Genomic DNA, 23,156 nt, shown 5'->3' with positions numbered 1-23,156 from the left:
GGGGAAGCGGGCTCGCTCCCTCCTTTAGTTGCGAGCCCTCGCCGCCCTTGTGCGTCTTAGGCCGGCTGACGGGTCGGGCCGCCCGAGGACGAGCAGCTTGTTGCAGCGGAGTTCTGAGGAGGCAGCTGCCGTCCCGCCGGGAAGGAGGACCCCGGGCAGGCCTGGAGCAGTGTCTGGAAACCGGCCTACTGGGAGACCATTCTCACTATTTGCAGTGGTCACTGGATTCCAGTGTAAACAGCACCTCCAGCAATGGCCCGTGGTGAATCTTTGGAGAAGGAAAAGCGGTCCGGCGGGCGGTGGTAGGGGGATTAGCTCCGCTGTTACTGGTGGAGGTTAGCCTGGAGTTAGCCGAGGAGTTTCCTAGCTGTGGCAGCTCAAACGAGTGAGGCTTTTAAATGCTGTAGAGGCTACTAAGGATGCCGTGGGTTTCGCTGTGCCTGCATTTCCACGGCACAGCATCTCGGAACCAGGAATAAAAGAAAAACCGTTGCAGTGCTCTCTGGTTGGCAAATACAAGCCGGTGGTTTTATATTAAATACCACGCGTGGGCCTTAGACCAGGCAACAGCTCCACCTGAAGCCGTTATAGTGCAGAGTTGTGTTAGAGGATTAGAGCTGATAAGATAGGGTGGTAAGAGGTGTTACTTAAGAAGATAATAATTATATTAATGTGTTTTGCTTTAGAAAGCAACTGTATGTGTGGAGTGGTTTCATTGGCACTTTGGATGCTGGATTGACTTCTCCATTTAAAAGAAAAAAGTGATACTTGAATTTGCTTCTTGAGAAACTTTGTTTACCCCAAAACCAGTATTGTTTAATAGTAATTGAAAACGTGTAACAGATGGATTCCTTTCCCTCAGTCTAGCATGACTCAAGGTAACTGAGGAAGGAAGTGATCTTCAGGATCACTAGGGGAAATGTTAGAATACAGGTGAGATCTAAAGGATTTCGTTGGAAAGATGTGCAGAGACATTGACTCTATGGGCGGGAGGTCATTCTGTGGGATTCTGTTAGTTGCTGCTCTCTTAAGTTGTTTAAGATGTGTTTGTATTTTGATTAAGTTTTAGAAAGAAAAGTTTAGGATCTTCTGTGATAAGAATGATGTATAAATGTTGGGGTTAATTTTGTATGTAAGAGGTCTTGGTTCATTTTATGCTTGTGTTTATGTGTATTTGAAAATACTTTTAACATTTCTCTTACACAGATAAATTATAACTCTGTGAATCTTAATAAATTTAAAACTGTAATTAAAAAAAGCATTCCCCTTAATAGATTATCTGAAAAGCTAGAGATCTCGGAAGTAGTAAGTGTGGAGGATAGCACTTGAAATACATGTATTTAATACATAGGAATTTAAGAGTTTGATAACACTGTAAGAAGTTGCTTAAAGAGAGGTACTGAAGGTCATTACTTGCTGCAGTAAGTAAATGTAAGAAGTTTGTAACAAGTCATCACCTTAGATAACAAAAAGCATGCACGTGTTGAACAAGATTTAAGTGAGAAGGACATTAGCTGGTACATTTCAATGTGCTTATGCTGATTTAAAGATTGTTTCAGTGAGTTCCTCTAGCAGAAGAGCTGCAGGAGTTGTTGCTGTAGTTCCTTATTTAAGAATTGAAAATATTTTTCTCGCTGTCCAAATTTAAAAAACAACCCAAACAAAAAACAACAAATAAAACAAACGAAACCCTTGATAGTGCTGATGAATACTTAGCTGTTTGAATATTAATGTGGTCTTTCTGAATTGCTCCCAGTTTCCTTTCCAATTTTCTTCTCTCTGTAGTAAGGAAAAAATCCAACCAAAACCCAAACCCAAAACTAGCATGTCATTTGAGTTCTATTTGCTGGATTTGTAAAGTGCAAGTTGTAGAAAAAAGTGCAGACTTCCTCTAGAGTCCTGTTATGGGTCTTGGACTTGAACCAGGGATGACCATTGCTAGGAGTTAGGTGCTTGCTCTCCTTTAGTGTTCACTCAGCCTTTGGCTGTTCTGTTGAGACTGTGAGTAATGGATTTATCTGGTAAGTCGATTAAGGAGTTTGATGCTTGTAGGCAAAACTCTTAGTTTGAGTCATGAAGTTAATAAAAATGTTCAGATAAAGAAAGTTTTGCCATAAGCAGTAATTAGTAAGCTTTTTATATGGATAACTTAAAATTTGTGTAAAAGAAATGATCAGTTGCAGGATGAGCATGTAAATAAATGTATATTTTAAAGCATTATCAAAATCTTATTTTGTGACTTAAAAATACTCTTTGGTTAAGTTCATGAAGTTGACCATGCAGTTAGCATTATGGCATTGAAAGCTGTCTTCTGTTGGCATACAGCGGAGTTCAGATATCCCGTCTAGACTGAGATGGTGTTGTGCTAATCCATTGACCGGTCTAGCAAAGAATTCATGGTGCATTTTGGGAAAATCTCAGTGAAATAAATCACTGGAACTGGATTTTTGCTTTCTTAACTAAATTGGTGAAATAGTGCTATGCACATTGAAGATCAATTCCATTGAAACAAACAGAGTTTGTTTGAATATGGGGAAAAGGTGTAGGAAATCTACCTGAATTCTTCGGGTACAGTTTGAAACTTGTTTTTTTAAGGTGAGATACTGGATCATCTGAAAAAATAATTAGCTTAATTATGCTCTTTGCACAATAAAGAAAATGCATTTTTAAAATTGTTTTTCCTTCTAAAAACAATGGGAGAGAAAGTGACCTCCTTAATCTCCTGAAATCATTGCACTCTGCACTGGTATTTACTGTTCTGCACTGAAAAAAGTGGATAGTGATAGTAGCTAATGACGTTGAATTGCATAGTTAAATCCTGTGACCCTGTAGGTGTTATAGGGTCTAAGCAGCTTTTGAGTCTAGGTTGAACTAAGGCATGGTGAACTCAAGTTCAGCTGTGCATACTGTCACATTTGTTCTTGTATGTAGGTGGACAGATTTCAAGCTTACTTGTTTGATGTTGTTAGAGGGATACATACTGAATGTTTGATTCACCTATGAAAGAACACTAGAGAAGATAAGAAATACTAGTTCATTATTGTTCTGCAACTTACTTTCTAGTACTCAGTTGTATTCTGAAACTTGTACCTATGTCGTCTTATTTTACGGAAAAGGAAAATTAAAATTCTTGAGAGAAGACGAAATGGGTTCTGCCATGACTGTTCCTTACTTGTGTACCAAGAGCGTGTGGAAAAAATTTCAGGTATTTAACTCCCTTGATCCTGAGCATAAGTAGTTGGCTCTGTTTTCCCTCTGGTCCTAGAAGCACTGGTATGTGCTTAGCTACTTCATTGTCATTTCAATTGGTAGGAATTCTGAAATAATTGAAGTGAACTGGTAAGAGCCTTTGTTTTTAAACTGTTTCTTATGGGTGGGCACTAGATAAATTTAATAGCAAGTATATTGATTTTAAATTTTTAAGACCTGGTGAAACTCTTTGTATAACAGTATACACTGTTTGAGTATAAACTCAAAAAATAGTGAGTGATCTATGTGGATTTTAAAATACATATATATATGTAAATAAAATAATTGCATAGATACAAGGATGGTCAGAGTTGGGTTTGGATATGGAGAGTTTGTTGCATACTCAGGAAGGAAATCCACAATCGTACATATGCTAGGTAACTTCTCAGGAGCTTTCATTGAAGCAGTAGGTTTCTTTCAAAGCAGCAGATACTGGATGCTGCCTCTTCAGGTGCTGTGCTTGGTGGGAAAGCTGCACCGAGAGCATGTGGGGATCAGTATACACTTATCCAGATAAATATTTTGAAAAACATAACTTCACAGTCCATAAAGAGCAGCTGAATGGAAACAAGGGTGTCAGTACAATATGTAGTCATTATAAAAAGCCAAGAATAATTAGCATAGGTTTCTGATCGTGTAGCTGTGGGTTCACTTGTATACATTTGAAGTGTGAACGTTCAGCCTAATCTCACAGTTTTTGAGTGTTTGAATCCCATTGAACTTGCTGGTCAGAGAATACTGTCTGCAAGAACTGCAGAATTCAGAATTGCTCTAGTCTTAATTTCAGATGGGTTCCTTGGAGACTGTGTGCTTTCTTAAACCTGTCTGCTTTTTATTTTTTCCCCTGAAGACCCAGGTATAATGTTTTGCTCCAAGTGTGTTCAGGTGATTTCCTCTTTGAATGAGCTGTATTTCTGAGAATATTTTGGGTTGTGTTAAATAGTTGGAAAGCATTTTAGATGTGAAATAGGAATTTTTCCTGTACGAAAAAAGCTGAGGCTTGGTACTGCTTGGTAATAGAGGATGTTTTAATACAAAAAGTGATTTTTTTGATGGGTATTAATGTAGCTTAAAGCCCAAATTCATTGTGCTGGGTCTCAGGTTAAGGGATTCTTTGGGAGAGAGTGTTTGTAATATAAAACTGATGAAGTAAGATTGAGGGTAGACATAAAGCTTAATTATCCTGATTAAGGTACAGCCACTTCAATCCTCAAAAAGTTGTTTTATCAGAGATCATGGAATTATGCATATACATAATTTAACCCCTGGTGCTTCCTGAGTGTATTATGAAGTGCTTACAGGCTTTACATTAAGATATGCTAAACCTTTGTATTGATTGGGCTGGCACATTGGGAAGGACTGAATTTTTTTGTATTAAATCAGAATACTGAGATTATAGTGGTTTACATACATATTTCTAAATCTTCAAAGTGTGTCAGCAGGAGAGGATATTCCTGTTCTTCCCATGTTATGAACAGGGTAAACTGGAGCTATAGATGAAACTAGCCCTAGTTTGCTTTTAGCTATTTAGCCAAAACTCTGCTGTTTTTTGATATAGGGGCACTGTGTAAATTCCAGGAGGTCTCCAGCTCTAGAGGCATATCCTGGAGTGCCTGGATTATAATCTCATAGGCACAGTTTCAAATGCAACCTATTTGGCTTGTCGTTGTGCTTTGAAGTTGTTACTTTCTCTGAAGTTGTGCTTTCTTTACTGATTTAAATGCATAATATTGTGTCCTGCCAAGTCAGAAACTGCCAGCTTGGCTTCAGTAGTTATCACTCTCACACACATGCTGGTTTGAGAGACTGCTGCTTGCATCTGAGAAGCAGCGTTGGCTCAATTTTGCATGTAGTTAAGTATGATCACAGTTGCTATACTGTTTATGTGAACGAAGTCTGTGTAATTCTAGGAGTGCTTGGTTGGGAAAGTTGTAAACCCCAGTGCAACTCTTTCTGTAAATTTGGTTGCTGTGTGTATTCCTCTATCCATTGCTGAAATGAGAGGATTTCTGTTGCAAACAGGTTATTTCACTGGCTTTGTTTTAAGGATTAAAAACCAATTTGACAGTGAAGTTATCCTGTTCCCTTTCCTCTTCAGTGTTACTTTTTGTCTGTAATCAAGTGCGTGTTTGCTGGATTAGGTGATCTGTTAGGACTTGATGAGGCACATTTTAACAGTTGGTATGGTAATATTTGGTTGAAAGTCTGAAGTTGCAAATATGAAAAGAATTTAGAAAAGAGCAGGTTTACATGAGAAAGTCTGTGATAGGTCTGCAGCAGAAAGTTCCCAGTATGTTTACAAGTAAGGTGAAGTTAAAGATTCAAAAGCTACCAGGCTGATTAAGATGTATGGGACCCAGTAACTATAGTAAAAAAATAAAATAATAAAAAAAATTACTGTACCTTGCTGACTTTGAAACAGACCTCAAAATTTGCTGTTTTAAAGCAATACAGTTTAGGATCTCCTGTCACTGTTAAAATTGCAATTTTTTTAAAATGGGACTTATTTTCCTTCTGAATGTGTCTGTCAGTTTGTGGCATTCAGTTTTGTCAGCTGAGCCCTCTTAACTCATAGTGCATGTGGTTCGTCCACTCAAATACCCATTTTACTAATGTGTTAAAAGCCAAGGATTTTGGCAGTTGAAATCTATTAAATGTCAAAGCTTGAATTTACATGTCTGTATGCAAGTGTTGTAGGCCATTTCCAGTGATGTACAGATAATTTTCCCTTGAAGAATAGCTTGAAAAAGAAATAGGTATGGGTATAGTGTTTGTTTTACCCTGCAACATCTCTTGCTGACTCTTGGATTTTTATTTTTTTGTTTGTTTTGGGTTACTCTTCTTGTCTTTCAAGTTGGGTTTGAAGATTATGGACCAGACTGTGATAGCATGAGGATAACAGCATTCTTGGATATTCCTGGGCAGGATAACTTAACTCCACTGGCTCGTCTAGAAAAATATGCCTTCAGTGATAACATATTTAACAGGTAAGGGTGCAACAGCTACACTTGATGATAACCGAGTCTGATAGCATTGTGGATGTTAAGATGTCACTACTTTTGTTGTTATTCTTTTAAGTGCATCCCTTTCATTATTTCTGTTTGAATACTTTTATACAACATTTCCATAAAAAGAGGTTTTCATTCTCAGTCATCTGAACTCCCAACTCCATCTTTGTTTTGTTGAGATGTGGAGAAACTGGTATGTCTGAATGTTCAGAGAAGAGACTGACCTTTTTTTAAGGTGCCCATTTACATTTGATAAGTTCCCCTTGAATCCCATCTACCTGTGGTTGGCAGGATATTAAGATAATTAATGTTTTGTTCACTTCACAGGCAAATTATTGCCAGAGGCCTTCTGGATGTCTTTCGAGATTTCAGTAATAATGAAGAAGACTTCCTGACTGTAATGGAAATAGTGGTCAGGCTCTCTGAAGATGCAGGTTTGAAAATTTATTTGTTTCTCTCTTTTTTTGGTGATTGTTCTGTTTTTGTTTTTTATTTTGTTAGGTTGTTTTTTTATTTCTTTCACAACTTTACATAATTGCAATATAGGAAGCAATAACTTTGATTTTGAGAAGTCAATGAGTGAACTAAAGAAACTGAATTATTAACAGCAATATCTGTCAGTGAATAGAAGTATTTTTTTCTCTGTTGCTGAAGTGTTTTGGATGGAAGGCTGTAACTTCTTATAGGGCCTGAAGTAGTATTTTTCAAGGAATTCATTACATCTGAACGTGTGGTGTATGTGGCACAGAACAGTTGTGCATTTTGATACTTCCTGTGCATACATTCACAATGATTGGGTTTTCTAGCTAGTGCTTGCATTTTATCTGATTTATTAGTGAACTGATCCCAGGTCTGTGGGCAGTTCTATTTTATTCAGCTTTCCTTTAAGAACAGGCAGTCTCAGTGGTGATATGTCTTTGTTTTGAGTATTTTCATTTTTTTCTCGCTTGGAAAAGCAAAAAAAGTAGCCTTTTTTAAGGCACTTGATCTTAACTTCGTATTTACTAATGTAGTTTTAACTTTTTTCTTGTTACTAGAACCAACCGTTAGAACAGAGCTGATGGAACAAATACCTCCTATTGCCATTTTTCTGCAAGAAAGTCGACCAAAATTCCCAACAGCATTTTTTGAGTATCTTATGCCCATTGTAGTGAGATACCTCACAGATGTTAACAATCAGGTAGGAAAAGCACCACGTGAGTTGAATCTTTGGAAGGTTGTATGGTTCAGTGAATTCAGGGCATGAGGAAGAGATTCCAAGTTGATTGATGCCTAGCTTCTGTGCAGTGCTTTGTTTTTAATGGTTTCAGCGCACTTTGCAAGAGAGGTCTGAATTTTTTTTTTTTATGCTTTCCTTAGCAGGTAATGGGTAGCTTACAGGATTTGCCTAGCAGCATATTGATACAGTTTGTTATAGGAGTTACAAGTCGTGTCTTCTACTTCATCTTTTGGCTCATCAGAATTTGATGAAATGTCACCTAACAGTTATATTAAACTTTAGTATTTATTACTAATTCCTTACAGTCTTAAAACACAGATGTGTTTTTGTTTGTTTTTAACTTGTTCCTGTGTATTCATTGAAAACACTGTCTTTTGTGGTTCTTGTATCAGTAAATATTTCTATAGTGACATACTTTTTTGTTTTGTTTGCTCATGTTAATAGGTTAGAAAGGCAGGTCAAGAAGCACTGCTTATACTGCTAGAACAAGATCTTGTTGCTCAGAGCGACATTGAAAATAAGGTGTGTCCAATTCTGTTGGACCTCTCTGCTCCTGACAGTGATGATGAGTACAAGGTGGAAGCTGTGAATGTAAGTGAATTTGGAAGAAATTTTATATCCTTTTTTTTTAATCACTTTTGTTCGCTGTCTTTTAGCAGTACTGCTCGAAAGCTCTTTTAGAATGTAACAACTTTGTGTGAGTTTCATGAGCATAAAACCCAGAAAATACAAATTGTACTTGCATTCTTAGTGTCCTAAGAGCTTTGCATTAACCATTGAACTCGAACTTTCTATACCATTACTATTTCAGTTTGTTTTATTCCTTCTCTATTTGTTAGTTGTTCTGTCTCAAATTGAGAACCTGCTGTTGTGATGCAATTGAAGCTTAAGTGAGTTAAGCTGTTAAGCCTTGAATCTGTAGCTTTCTTAGTCATTTGTAGTGTTGAGCATGATTGAAACAGTGTGAATTCTCAAAGAATTTAGTCAGGGTCAGGACTTGATGCACTATATTGAGAGGTTAAAAAAAGATGTTAACTGATTTCAAGAAGAAAGCAGGGTTGTCTTAAGTACTATTGTACTGAATAGTATTTATTGATGCCTTTGGCTAAGTATGGAGGTACTTTGGGTAAGCTTTCTCTGCATGCTTTTCTGTTGGATGGCAAACTTTTATTTTATGATGATGTCTGAGCCTATAAAGAGCTGTGAGTGTACTTATTTTGAAGTATCTGAACAGTCCTGTGAAAGCCAAGAGGCTAACTTGCATGCTTAAGCTTGAGATGTTTCTAATATGCTTAAAGATTGTGATGACTTTGTGAGCTGGCTAGTGCGACAGAACTTTTGTCTTCTGTGACAAAAAAATCAGTATATGCCACATGGTAAAACACTGAAAATGCATTTATTAATAAATGCCTGTTTAACTGGATAAAAAAGACAATTGTGTGCAGAGATGTTATGCTCGGGCACAGTGGCATAGAATGATTTAAAATAACTGTAGTTGTGCTTCACATAAAATAGGTGTATGAAAAAGAGAATAATATGTAATAGTGAAATCTACTTCATGGTAGCTGCTCTCTTGCTCTCAGAAGTAATTTTTAGGAGGAATATTTGGCTGTGCATACAAACTTTATAATTTTCTTTTCCTTATGCGTATCCCCCTCTTGATTTTTAGATAATCTGTAAAATGGCTTCTATGTTGAGCAGAACAACAGTTGAGCACATGCTGCTTCCTCGTTTCTGTGAACTGTGCAGTGATGGGAAATTGTTTCAAGTCCGAAAGGTTGGTGTGTTTTCAGCCCTAAACTGCTTAAAAACGAAACTACATGTTGCTGTTCAGTGAATAATCTAGCCACAACTTTAGCTGATGAACTTTGAAAGAGTATAGGAAAGCAGTTTTAGTTTATTGACACTGTTATAGTTTCTGCAGTTAAAATGATCTTGCACATTTAATAGTTTTGTACAACCTTGTTTTTAAACCACCGGGCTTCGTTATAGGATGCAAACAAGTTATCTGATCTCTGCTGTCTTATTTCAAAAGCAGTACATATTTGAGATATCCTTCCTTTCTAAGAAAAAAGAATAAATCTGGTATTAAAAAGAGAAATGCTAAAAATGTAAGACTTATTTTAATTCATGCTTTAGTACAAAAGCAAACTTGTTGCATAAGAAGTCTTAAAATATTTGAGTAAACTTAAGGGTCATGCAGAGCTTGAGCTTGGTCCCTAATGTAAGCTGCACTTACTGGAACTTGAGCTGCATTATTGCCTTCTAAATAAGCATATAGAATGAATAAAACTTATATTAACACAGTCCCATCTTAATTAATGTCAGATCTTTTTCTGACATGAGGCAATGTCCCTTTTGCCTTAATTATAGCACTTGTAGTATACTGTAAATGGCACTAAGTGGAAACCTTGATTAACCTGTGCTTCAGCAGAGTGCTTAAGCCAGTCTCAGCCATAGTAAAGATAGTTCTATCAGCACACCTAAGTCCTGACCCTTGTATCATGTTTTATTCTGCTTCAGTTTTGCCAGCTGCTGTTCAAAGTAATTTAAACTTTCAAGTAGGCTTATTGTCCCTTTTAGTGATTACTGAAGTAGATGATGCTCTTCATGCAGAAACCTTTATTACTATTAATTTCAAGGGCATGTGGCTTATGGAAGCTTCCTCTAATGCATCTTTGTTCAGGATGAGTTAGTATTACAGGATGTAGTTACATGGCTGAAATTTGAATAGTCAAACGTGTGCAGTTGTTAAATGGGATAAATAATGCATGGTGAAGTCAATAGTAAAACTAATGCTTGAAAGAGCCTGAGTGTTATTAGTGACTTCTTTATTTCTTAGATTTGTGCAGCTAATTTTGGTGACATTTGTAATGCAGTTGGACAAGAAGCCACAGAAAGATTGCTGGTATGTAAAAATGAATCAATTTACAAGACTTGTATTTCTCAGTTCAAAAGGTTTAATAATGAGTTCTTTTATTGTTTTTTCTATGGATTAATTGGTGTGCATGTATTTTTTTTCAATTGCTTTGGCTAAGTCTTTGGTTGCAATTATATAGCAAAACTAGGAATGAATAGAAATGCAAAGTTCTTGTTTAGTAAAACATTTTAAAAAATGTAATGGACAGAATATATATATGTTTGTGTGTGTGTACATATGCATACACACACACGCATGTACACCTTAGAATTACTGCCTCTTTTTCCTGAGCTGGATGGTCAGCCAAGTTACAATTTCAGGAAAAATAATTTTAATAATTAAATAATAATTCCTTGTATTCCATTAGTAATTCCTTGTATTCTTTCCTAGTTGTCATGATTTAGAGCTGGGCTGGCCACTAAATCCTGGACAGATGCTCTCTATTAACCCCTCTCCCCTCCCCAGAAGGGAGGAGAAAAGAGAATAAGGGAGAGAGACTTTATGACTTGGAAAATAAACTAACAGATTTAATGAAACAATAATACTGATACTACAGGATAATAATGTAAATAGGAAAATAAAGAAATATATACAGATATGTACAAATACATACAAAACCAATATAAATCCTCCCCCCACCCTCCCCCAATGATGATTACATCACCAGAGGCTCTGCAGAGCAGGGCACTGGAAAAGTCCCAGTCCAGACCCAGCAGCAGTGGGAGCTGATGCAGGAACACACGAATCAGGATCAGAGGCAGACGAAGCAGCAGGGTCTGCTCGGACTTTGGCCATTGCAGGGGTCGAGATGGATGGAAGGATCCAAGATGGAAGGGTCAAGACCCTCATGATCCCTCGGCTTTATACTAAGTACGGCCTATGTGAGGTGGAATACCTCGTTGTTCAGTTTTGAGTCCACTTCCCACCCACCCTAGGCGCAGATACGGCACCCATGGTGAGGCAGTGGCCTTGAGATTATCACACTGTCAGCAAAAACATGCTGCTAGTTTTCAGCAAGTTCAGTCACTTAGAAGAGACTGAGCTAAACAGTAAAATCACTAAATAGAAAATTAGTTCTATTTAGCTCAAACCAGGACACTAGTGCATATAGTTGTACATAAATTCTGATGAAGTAAATGGGAGACAGATAGCTTTTCCCGTTTCTTCAATTAATTTGTTTTTTAAACATGTCCCTGGTTCTTCTCTTCTTCACTTATTGTATTCTCTCTTGATAGTATGTTACTGCAGTCTTTGTTTAGTCTTTAATTCTGGTTTTGCTTATTTTTGGCAGATTCCCAAGTTCTTTGAACTTTGTTCTGATAGTGTTTGGGGAATGAGAAAAGCTTGTGCTGAGTGCTTTATGGCAGTGTCTTACACCACATCTCCAGAAGTTCGTAGAAGCAAACTATCCCCGCTGTTCATCAGTCTTATTAGTGACACTTGTAGATGGGTAAGTAACTCACTCTGTACTTGATGTATCCTCCCAGGCAGATCATACACAAATAATGGGCAAGTCAGAAGTGTGCTGTAAAAATTCTCTAAATTTGCTGAGATTAGAGTCTAACCAGTTAAAATCTAATCTCCTCTAATAGGAGAGTATGTTGTTTTTCTTCTTTCTTACTACTTAGAATTTCTATCATCTTTTTTTGTAAGTGTAAACACTCTTCTGAGAATAGGTTGCTTGTGTTAAGGGTAGTAGTTGAAGTAGACAGTGTTGTCCTTCAAGGTTATAACTTTTAAAAAATTTCCTTACTATGATGATAGATACATGCTTAATGTTCTAACACGCTTTGTTTAGGTGTCACTTATTTGGTAATTGGTTATATTTGGTATGAAATGAAGCTGGTTCTTACTAAAGAAACTAAGCAAAACTTTTTATTTTTCAGCATTAATTCTGTGGGAATTGCATGAATCCTGACTGTTGCCTTTGTACCATCACAGGTTCGTCAGGCTGCTTTTCAGTCTCTTGGCCCATTCATTTCTACCTTTGCAAACCCTTCAAGTGCTGGTCTTTACATTCAAGAAGATGGGACATTGAGTATCAGACCATCAACACAAGATGTGAATTCTAATTCCTGTCAGCCAAGCAACGATATAACATTAATGTCCTCCAATACGAGTGCTACATTGTCCAGGTAAAGTTGTGGGGAAGATGTGGTGTAGTGTAAGGAAGAAAAAGGGAAGATAATTTGTTCGTCTTTGGGGCTAAACATCTCAACTTGACAACATAGATTCAGAAAGGATGTACAGAGTGAGATCACACATTTGTCTATTTGAGTGTAGCTGCTCTGTTGGAAAAAATGACTTTGGCTTCGCAGGTGGGTAAAGGGAAAACTGGTAAAGTAAAGCATAGTGGTAACAAATTCTGTCTTTCTGCAGAGAAAATAAGCTTCTGTAGTGATGCTGTCTTTTATGAAGTATTTAACTGAAAACTACTGTTACAGAGTCCTTTAAGTTTTATTTGGATTATTGTATGTCTTTTACCAGTTCAGAGCAACCAATGGAAATAAAGCCAGAATCTTCAACAGAGGTGACTCCAGCTGAAATTAATACAAAGCTCTCCGTTGATAACTTAACTAAAGATACGCGGGAAGAAAGTTCAGATTGTTGTGCCAGTTCTGGAGAAGTGTCTCGATTGTCTCAAGGTGACAAAGTTGCCACTGGTGTCACAGAAGTCACTAAGGACAGCAGTTTTCCTGGAATGAACTCAAGGCTACACTCTGCTGAGGACGTATTTAATACTTTTCTGTACTGGCGCCCTCCTCTGCCTGATATAAGTCAGGATCTGGAGTTGCTTCAGTTCAAGACTGAAAAGCACAAAGATAGCTGTTCTGTGCCGTGTAATAACTGTGTTGCTAGTAGTGAAATTAAAAAAGTTCTAGAAAGCTTACAAGAGCACATAGATGATCCAGATGTTCAAGGTGAGCCTCTTAACAGCAAAATCGTGGGTTTTTTTGAGCAGGTTTTCTCCTGGCCTTTACAAAACCCTTGACTGCATTTTAGTTGGCTTGGTTTTTGTAAGGTGATGAGACTTTTTTGAGTAGTAAATTGTAGTAGAAAGTTTTATGCATCAGCCTTTTTCACATTTCTGTAACAGTTGAGGAAATGTTCCTAGCTCCCATTTCCATGAGAGAGAAATTTGATCTAACTACAAAAGGGAAAAGAGCTCATGAAAATTTCTTAAAATTCTCTTAATTTCAAGTACTGTGGTTTACAGGGACAGAGCTACCTGTTATCAGCTGAATTCGTCTAATATTTGGTTGAATGAGAATGGCCATAATTTCAAGTCACCTTTCCTTAGCCTCATCATACAAGCCCATTGATGAACATACTGAAGTGGTGATAACTTGAGAGTGGGATGTTATGTGTTTCCTGGGCCAAATCCCCTTTGACAAGCCTGTCATCCAGAGTCAACTTGGTCTCTTGTTCTACTAAGTCTCTTGAGTTACTCTAATGAATCAACAGGTTTTATGTGCCCATTTCTTCATCCCTTCTCTGCATGCAAAGTCATATCTACAGAAACTGCAGCATCTTTTGGATTCCTTGCTGCGATAGTAGTTGAGTAGCAAGCCAACTGGCAGCATGACATATTTAGGTGGCTTTGCATGGCCATTTGGAAAGTTACCAGGAAATTTAAAAATCCTTCATGTGTGAAAGACAAAGGATCAGAAAGAAAGGGAAAAAATTAAAAGAGAAAAAGGTGGGGGAAAAATTAAAGTAGTAAAGGAAAATGTGGAAATTGAATGAATGAAAGGAGGAAAAAAAAGTATAAATTAGTTTTGGAAAGATAAGGCAGAGTAAAAGCAAAAGGAAAAAAAAAACCAAATGGAGTGATGTTAGCTTGACAGCTATACAGTAAGAAATAAAAGGTTAGGAGTGGCATGGGAGAAAACAAGGCTTCTCTCTCTCTTCCCCCCCCCCCCAACTTTAGCAGCTTCCTTTCTTAGAACAACCAGATGTGAATGTTAGTTTCTGTTTTCCTCCTGCTCTAACTGCCAACACACTCATAAATATGCTTGTAACCCATTCTTCTGTCTTTTAAAGTTATCCGTTCCCCTTATTTCCAAAGTGTGTTGTATTCTTCATCTTTAAAGTATGCTCTGATGTTTCCTTTTAGGACTGTACTTGCCATAGGCTTGTGCAGATGTAGCAGTCTCACAGCTTCTGCATTCTGAACTCTCAGTAATGTCATGTTCCTAGCAGCAGGGTAGCACAATGTGCAAATGCAGTTTGTTGTGATGTTAGTTGTGATACTGTGGTAAACCCAGTCTTTTGTTTTCTCTCTACTTTTGCAAAACAGTTCAGAGATGGTTTGACCAATTCCCTTCTCTGGATAAAGTTTATATATATTTTTTTTTTAATGTGCATTAATGCGTTTTTCAAGCAATTGAATCAACTGAAGGACAGAACAGAAGAGTTTGTATTAAAATGTATGAAGAACAGGAGGTGAGCCAGTATGCTGTCATACCTTATACAAGGAATTACTAGAAATACCTGTTGGTAGAAATTTGTAGATTGGTTCTGTTAAAAATGCTACTACATCCAAATCATTGTGATGGATTTGTGGAAGAGTAATGGTCCTTTTCATTCTAAGAGCAAATGTTTGCTAATACACCGTTTCTGTGCACCTCAAACTGGGTTTCTTTTTATATTTTCAGATTAATTATTTACAAGTTTAAATGCTTTTAAATACAGAAGAAATACTAAATCTTCTCTTGTTTTGTACAGCTCAGGTCCAAGTGTTGTCTGCTGCTCTCAGAGCTGCGCAGTTTGATTCTGTTGGTGACTGTGAGACCAAAAAAATGGAAGAAAGCAGTGGCGAACTTGAGAACAAAACTATTTCAGCTGAAACGGTTGTTTCAGATGCTACCTGCAACCAGGTGGAGGACGACACTCTATCATCCCCTGCCTCCCAGGATAACATCAGTGACCAGTCTACCACCAGTATACTGAAAAGCACAGTAAGTACACGTTGTGCCCCATGTCTGAAATGAATTCTTGCCTGCTTAATTACTGTGGGTGTTCATGTAGTCCCTGGCATAATTGACCCACTTCTGATCTAAAGCCTTTGAACATTACTACACCTTAACTATCAGTGCTACTTACTTTAATGAAAAAAAAGCCCCAAAACTACTGAGAGCTGTTATTTCTGTTTGCATACAAATTACCTAAGAGTTAAAGTTTTGCAGTGGTCTTGCAGGTTTTTTTCCAGCTGAAATGTAGCAGCTACGGTCTCACCTCTTTCTGTAATGAATCTAAAATTAGTCTTTTATCTCCAGACAGGAGGCTGAATCAGGTGGTGACACATACATGGTTCCTGGTTACTATTTCTTGATTATAATGTACAGATAGGAGTAAAAATAGTTGTTTGCCCAGTATTTAATGTTGCTGGAGCTAATTGTGAAATACAAAGAAAAGTTCTCCTTCCTTATGAACAAAAATTGCACATAAAAGCTGTACAAACAGGAATGTAAAATACTGTGTGAACTTTTGAACTTAGTATGTTTTTGGTTTTCTGCACCTTTTAATTGTTTTAAAGTTGTTGATACTTGGGAAGAGGTGTATGCTTCATAATTTAATAGGCTTGTGAGCTTCCAGCAGTATATTCTAAAATAAGTAAAGCTTTTGTGATCGTATTGACTGAATTGGAGCAACTGCCAAGCTGTCTTGTTTAACATAAATTAAATGCCAAGAAAAAAAACTACTCAAGAGTATAGTAAAAGTAACCACCCAGAATCTGTACGAATGTTTGGTTTATTGTGTTAAATTAGATTGCTTTTTTAAAAAAGTAAATCTAACTACTGCTCCGCTTGTTGCTACTACAGTTTTAATAGTGATTGCCTTAGTGTACAGCTCTGTTGTCTTTGTTCTTGTATACACACAGAGAATAAGGCTTTGTGTGTAAAAGGCTATTCTGTATCTGAATTGCATTGTTCTGTAGTGTGATGCTTTAAAATATCCCAAACAGCACTAAGCCTAATTCATTGCACTAGCTAGTACTTCCTTTTACAGGACTCGGAGGAACAACGCAGAGGAACCAGTGTATTTTTAAAGAAAGAGGAAGAAAATCATCCACCATTTGAAGATGACAAGTCAAAATTACAGGTGATTAAAATAGCATCTAACTGTTTTTGTAGAGCAGTGGATACAGTTTCTTTTTCTTAATACAGTGATAGCTTTTGCTGTTGATCAGTTGCAGAATGTGAAGAAATGCTCTGTGCGTTTGATTTTAAATGAGAAAGCTAGAAAAACTGTGTTGTCTTTTTGGTGCCTCAGAGGCAATCTGTGCAACCATAGTAGGCACTGACTGCTTTGTCACTTCAGCAAAGAAGAAATTTTCAGTTTGGTTTGATGCGACGTGTTGGTAATGTAATAATTACTGTTCACTGCTGACTCCTCTGCCCTAATGAGGGGACAAATAACTATAGAGATCATTTACACTTTGTAAAGCTAGCCCACAAAAGGAATCTCTTGCCACTGTTTTGCTGCCAGCTGGTTGGTAGCAGGAGAATACTGTAGCACAACAGGTGCATTCTCTTTCTGATGTTCAAGTATGTGTTGCTGATGTACTGTCTCTGTCTCTAGGATATCATACCTCAACCTTTGTTAGACCAGTACTTGTCAATGACCGACCCAGCTCGAGCCCAGACTGTTGATACTGAGATAGCCAAGCACTGTGCGTATAGTCTTCCTGGTGTGGCCTTGACACTGGGCAGGCAGAACTGGCACTGCCTGAAGGATACGTACGAAACGCTGGCCTCGGATGTTCAGGTAAAACAAAAAAAGTTTTAAATGGTAAATCAGAATTCTTGAGTAGCTTTTTTTGGTCAGTTTGTTGCACTGCAGTTACAATGTTGTTTACTTATGTGCACTAAAAGTATAAAGTATAAAAATACAAAGTTCAAGATTAAAATCAGACTTCATAAATATGATTAACGTTTTCTGCTGCTGTGTAATTAGTGCTGTGTCTTCATCTCTCTGTCCTCACACAGGTGTGGTTCAAAAGCTTCTTTATGTTAGTTATAGTGCCTAATGTAGTTCACTTCTTGAACTGTTTGCAGTGGAAGGTACGTCGGACACTGGCTTTCTCCATACATGAGCTAGCAGTTATTTTGGGAGATCAGCTAACAGCCGCTGATCTGGTGCCAGTTTTCAATGGATTCTTGAAAGATCTGGACGAAGTGCGTATTGGTGTCCTTAAACATCTGTATGACTTCTTAAAGGTAGGAAAGTGTAATTTAACTTTTCAAGATAAATTTTTTCCATGACTCCAGTATAGTAAGAGTTTTTAATGAGATGTGCAGGTATCTAATATTAAATTACATGTTTAATTTTGTGCACTACTACCATTTTGAGTGTGTGTCTATTGCTTTTTTGAGGTCCCTTACTTCTGTCTCATATCCCAACAAGATATCCAGACTGGAAACCCTTTGTAAATGTGGTTGTAAATGCTCCTGGCTGTTGTAAAGGAATTAGTATTTTGTGCAGTTCAGCTGGAAAGTTGAACCATTAGCAGTTAATGTTTGGAGATGGGAGAGAAAAGAACGGATCCCAGTGGGCTGCTGCATAATATAGATTAATCAGTCTTGTGCTCTGATGGGAATCCTTGCAGAAGTGATGACTTAATGTACTACTTTGGATGTCAGTCTTGTGTGTCCAGGCACTTGGCTGATTGTGCACAATTTTTAGTGAAGACCTAAAAAGAATGAACTTCTTCATTTTTATACTAGTAATATTTTTCCTTTAGTTACTTCATGCAGACAAAAGGCGTGAGTATCTTTACCAACTTCAAGAATTTGTGGTGACTGATAACAGCAGGAACTGGAGGTTTCGTTATGAGCTGGCAGAGTACGTAATTTTGTTAACTTCTGATTTTTAATCTACTTTATTAACTTGGAAATAGATAATTACATTCAGAATTTGGCACACTCTAATTAGGAGCTGAAAGATTACAACCACTCTTTATTGAGGAATTGAACTTAAAAGCCACTGGCTGTTGGGGTTTTGGGGTTTTTTGGGTTTTTGGCAAGTTGTTGCGTTCAAGCATGACTGAGATATAACTGTCTGTGGTTATACCAAAATGGATCCTCTGATTTGCTTGCAGCATATGAAATATGGCGACCTGATAGATACTATTCAGTGAGGCTTCAGATTTTATTCAGTTTTAGACTGCCTCGTAAAAATCAGTGAAATGCATGTACAAAGTCATTGTTCTAATGTGTTTGAAAGGAAAAACAGTTCTTAAAATTAGTTTATTCATTTGTCATTTCCATGTGATTGGGTGTATAATCAAGATAGAATAACATTCTGCAAATCTTTTTCTACAAGCTCTGTTGATATTTGAAGCACCCAAAGAATGTTTGTAGGCATAGTTTGCAGCTAAAATCTGACCTTTGTGTTTATCTCACTGCTTTGTCTGGGCTATTGAGGATTTACTCTCCCTTTGAATCTCGCTTCATGAAAGAAAGTTGTACGGCAGTTCCCTGACATCTAGTGGAGAGCTGTCACTGGTTGGTTTGTGCATGGCTGCTGGTGTCGCACTGGCAGCGGTGTGACCAGAACCACTTCTGTGCCGTTCCAAGATATAAACTGTTTTCTGAAATGTAGATTTCTACACCGAAGTATATCTTTCATTTTTACTTTGCAAGAATGTACAGGATATTGGTTTAAGTTGCAAAGAAATGTCTCGTACTCATTTTTGTAGCTTTTGTTATTATTTGGGATAATTTTGATTCATTGGTATATCTAGTTTATATAAAAATTTCTCTTGGGCTCCTTGATGGATTAAAGCACTTACATCTTTTAATATATGTGTGCACCTTTATAAAGTAAAGAGAAGTACAAACTGTTCAAGTGCTTTGTAACAAGTGTGGTATTTTCAAGGCTTCAAATGATCCTTCCCTACGTTTATCAGGTGGTACAATTGGAGCAGGTCAGTGTTGCACTTGCTAGAGTTGACCACTTGCTTTATGTTTCAGGCAGCTGATCCTGATACTGGAACTCTACAATCCCAACGATGTCTATGACTACTTAAGACACATTGCATTGACTCTCTGCTCCGATAAAGTTTCAGAAGTTCGGTGGATCTCCTTCAGACTGGTAGGGGGTTTAGTTCACCTTCTGGCAGGAGAGGAGGAAAATGATCCTTGAGAGGGACACCTGAAATCACTCTTTCTTTCACACAAGTAGGGTGAACAGAGACATGTTTTGATAAACATGGTAAACAATGGAAAACAGTGAAGTGAAAACTTTTACAAAATACTTTTAGTTATCTGACTTCCACAGATCTTAAAAATCTCTACTTGTTGTTTGTGAATGATAAATGTATTTTTAACTGGATGAAAACCAGGATATAGAAGATTTAGGAGACCTTCCCCTAGCTGTTTAAAAGGAAAAATTGATCTTCAAAGTTTGTTTAATTTATGAACTTCATGATAACAGCATCATCACATAAATGTCCTGAATGAATAGAAAGACTTTTTTTTGTAAAATGTCTTGGTTTTTCTTCATGGCGCTGTGGAAAGAGGCATTATTTTAGTGGTGGTTTAAATTTCTTCTATTGTTTTTTTTCCTCACCTGAGCAAACAGCTTTCTAAAGTTTACACTTCTCTCCAGAGTAAGCACAGTAATTTAATTATGCAAGAACAACTGATTACACTGAATGCAGTTTTTGGTGTCCCTTTGTAGGATTTAAATGAAATTATGCTTTTTTAACTTTCGAAAGGCTACAAGTGTCTTCTCTTTTTTCCTCTCCTTTTCCCCTTCCCCCTTCTTTGTCTCACAGGTTGTGGCAATACTACAAAAGTTCTACGCAAATAATGCAAATGCACTGGGATTAAATTTCATTAACGAACTTGTAGCGCGGTTTCGTCACTGCTCGAAGTGGGTTGGAAGACAAGCTTTTGCCTTCATTTGCCAGGTTGGAATTTTCTCTCTCTCTGTTTCTATGTGCACATTTAATTTGGAGTCAGTTTAAAATTTTCCAGCAATGTAGGCAAAACTGAAATTTGCGTTCAAGAATTTTTTTGTCATTCTTTGGGTTCTGTGATTCTGGGGGTTGACAAAAGCCAGTGGTAGAGTTGGTCTGGTCTCAATGCCAGCATGTGGCTATCCAGCTTTGAAGCTGGCATCCTTGTTTTGTTCTGTGCCTCCAGCTGAAATAGGTGATCCTGGTACATTCTGGCATCCTGGTAGCAATGCCAAGAATTAAGTCCCAAACTGAGATGCTTTTAGTAATACTTTTTCTTGCTAGGATAAAGGTTCACAAGAGGTCTTCACACTACTAATGGGTGCTAGATGCCAGGAACTGTTTCCCTCTTCACTTCCACTTTACCCACCCCCCTCCAAACCAAATATGGTTCTTTCAGTAGCAATGAGGAGCAAGAGTTGAATGTTGAAAGGCAAAAGGGTGATGACAGGCAGACAGTATTTCCCAAAGTATGTTTGAAAGAAAGTTACCTGCTGTTCTTAGGTCATCTTCAGATGAACTTCAGAATGGTAAGATGTTTTCATGACAGTATTTCAAAGGTTGTATGTATGTCACCAATACAGGGTGTATTTGTTCAGACTTGAAAAAAAAAAAAAAGTCAGTGTTTAATAGGCCAAATTAAGGTCAAGATGGAAAGGAATGGCAAATAGTGTATTTTTAACATAAAACTTGCTTTCTCATGTTCTGTGTTTATTTTGTAGGCTGTAGTAGAAGAAGAATGTATGCCTGTCGACCAGTTTGTTGAACACTTACTCCCCAGTCTTCTCAGTCTTGCTTCAGACCCGGTGCCAAACGTAAGGGTCCTACTCGCCAAGGCCCTGAGGCAGACGTTACTGGAGAAAGGTGCGGTCATTGATTTCCTCGGGAAGAGCTCTTGTCTCACAGATGCTGTTCTTCTGCCAGTGCAATTCTTTATGAATTTTGTCAAGTGGTAAAAGGCTGTTTAGTTCTTTAGTGTGCAGAAGAGGAGACTGAGGGGAGACCTCATTAATGTTTATAAATATATAAAGGGTGAGTGTCGCGAGGATGGAGCCAGGCTCTTCTCGGTGACAAACAATGATAAGACAAGGGGTAGCGGACACAAACTGGAACACAGGAGGTTCCACTTAAATTTGAGAAGAAACTTCTTCTCAGTGAGGGTAACAGAGCACTGGAACAGGCTGCCCAGAGAGGTTGTGGAGTCTCCTTCTCTGGAGACATCCTAAACCCGCCTGGACGCCTTCCTGTGTAACCTCATCTAGGTGTTCCTGCTCCGGCAGGGGGATTGGACTGGATGAGCTTTTGAGGTCCCTTCTAATCCCTAATGTTCTGTGATTCTGCGAAAAGCAGAACTACGCACTGTCATCTGCATTTAAATCCAGATTTAGGACTATAGGTTTAGGAGTGTGTACTGCAGTGGCTTTTCTTTCTTGGGACGTTTGCTGATCGTCCCTGAAGAGCCTGGAAGTGGTGTGGGTGCTCTGAGCGGTGTCAGGTCTGCTCCGCTAGGGGGCGAGCACGTCCCAGACAATGGCAAATGCTTTCCTAAACACTGCAGTGGATTGTTTTGGTATACTTCAAACCTTTGTGTTAGTGAAGTCATCGTCTTTGGGGTCCTTCAAATGAAATGTGATGCCTTGTTCTGAAATGGTTTGCTTTGTCATTTTAGTTTTTTTTGGGAAAAATGTAATTTTGTGTGCTGCAACAATTTCCTTGATTACAGTTCCTTAAAAACCAAAAAAACAGGTTGATATCTGATTACTTAAAGAAAGGTGGACAGAAATCTCTTATCCTCTTAAAGAATAAAGTATAGAGAATGTAAAACACTGTACAGTGGCAGCTTCCCGAGCTTACTTTACTTGTTGATACATTTTTATTTAGGGTTCAGCAAAAATAATTTTTCTTAGAAATAATTCTTAGAAATGAGATGAGTAAGCAGCAGCGTATTTCTCTCTGACAGCTTCCTTAGCTTGCTGTAGTTTCTCTGTAAGGAGCCTATAAATGGGATGAGCTACCCCAGATGTTTTTGATGTCCTCTGTATTTCTGCCTACTTATGCCCTAGGGTGTATTGTTTTGGCTTTGATTAAAATGGTCTTTTTCTCCCCTTATTCTAGCTTATTTTAAAAGTGTTGGCAATCCTCATCTAGAAGCTGCAGAAGAGACTATTCTAGCCCTGCAATCTGACAGAGATCAAGATGTGTCCTTCTTTGCCTCCATAAAACTAAAACAGGGTAACATGGACAAAGCTACCATTGAAAAACAAAACTAACGTGTTCTGCTGCAGTAAATGCTGAACACCACAACAATTATTCACCTTACGTTTGTGGTTAGTATGAATGATGTGGACAAAAAAGAAAGTTTGGTACTTGAGCTGGAAAGGGTCTATTGAGAAATGTTCGATGTTCATTTCATGACCACCTTTCATCTATAGCTGTTTCTGCTGATGTGCATGAGTTTGTTTGTTTCTTAATTTTGTAAATGGGGTTGATAACTGATCTCACCTGCAGTCAAGTGTTGTATCTAAATTCTTACATTGTACTCAAGTGTTTCAGTGTAATTGGGATTCATATTTCATTTTTCAACAAAAAATTTCCAGCAGTAGAGTGGTCTACTGTAAGCTTAACATGGTTTCTGAATTTTAAAATCTGATTATAGCAAATCTACTTGAAGGTATTCTTTCCTTACTTTTGTTTTTGTATTGTTTCGAGTATCGCCTTTTAACTGAAGAAAGTGTATATATGTTAATAGTTTTGAATTCTAACAAAAATGATGAAGAACTTAATTCTGTTATC

At 37.7% G+C, this 23,156-nt stretch overlaps 1 protein-coding gene across 1 annotated transcript in view; it reads left to right on the top strand.

Moving 5' to 3' along the window:
- Positions 1-22,800, top strand: part of LOC104538983 (serine/threonine-protein phosphatase 4 regulatory subunit 1-like) — a 23,051-nt gene extending 251 nt beyond the window's left edge. Inside the window, exons 2-19 of the mRNA XM_010182382.1 lie at positions 6,104-6,236; positions 6,585-6,691; positions 7,295-7,437; positions 7,921-8,067; positions 9,146-9,253; positions 10,319-10,384; positions 11,688-11,846; positions 12,338-12,531; positions 12,884-13,317; positions 15,125-15,357; positions 16,409-16,501; positions 16,982-17,167; positions 17,458-17,619; positions 18,144-18,244; positions 19,375-19,495; positions 20,181-20,315; positions 21,086-21,227; positions 22,479-22,800. Of these exons, the coding sequence (XP_010180684.1) occupies positions 6,139-6,236; positions 6,585-6,691; positions 7,295-7,437; positions 7,921-8,067; positions 9,146-9,253; positions 10,319-10,384; positions 11,688-11,846; positions 12,338-12,531; positions 12,884-13,317; positions 15,125-15,357; positions 16,409-16,501; positions 16,982-17,167; positions 17,458-17,619; positions 18,144-18,244; positions 19,375-19,495; positions 20,181-20,315; positions 21,086-21,227; positions 22,479-22,633 (2,784 nt within the window). The 5' untranslated portion in view covers positions 6,104-6,138 and the 3' untranslated portion in view covers positions 22,634-22,800. The remainder of the gene's footprint in view (positions 1-6,103; positions 6,237-6,584; positions 6,692-7,294; positions 7,438-7,920; positions 8,068-9,145; positions 9,254-10,318; positions 10,385-11,687; positions 11,847-12,337; positions 12,532-12,883; positions 13,318-15,124; positions 15,358-16,408; positions 16,502-16,981; positions 17,168-17,457; positions 17,620-18,143; positions 18,245-19,374; positions 19,496-20,180; positions 20,316-21,085; positions 21,228-22,478) is intronic.
- The last annotated feature ends 356 nt before the right edge of the window (positions 22,801-23,156 follow it).

Source organism: Mesitornis unicolor, unplaced genomic scaffold, assembly GCF_000695765.1.
Source record: "Mesitornis unicolor isolate BGI_N332 unplaced genomic scaffold, ASM69576v1 scaffold15514, whole genome shotgun sequence".
Classification (NCBI taxonomy): domain Eukaryota; kingdom Metazoa; phylum Chordata; class Aves; order Mesitornithiformes; family Mesitornithidae; genus Mesitornis; species Mesitornis unicolor.
This window is presented reverse-complemented; position numbering and strand designations above follow the sequence as displayed.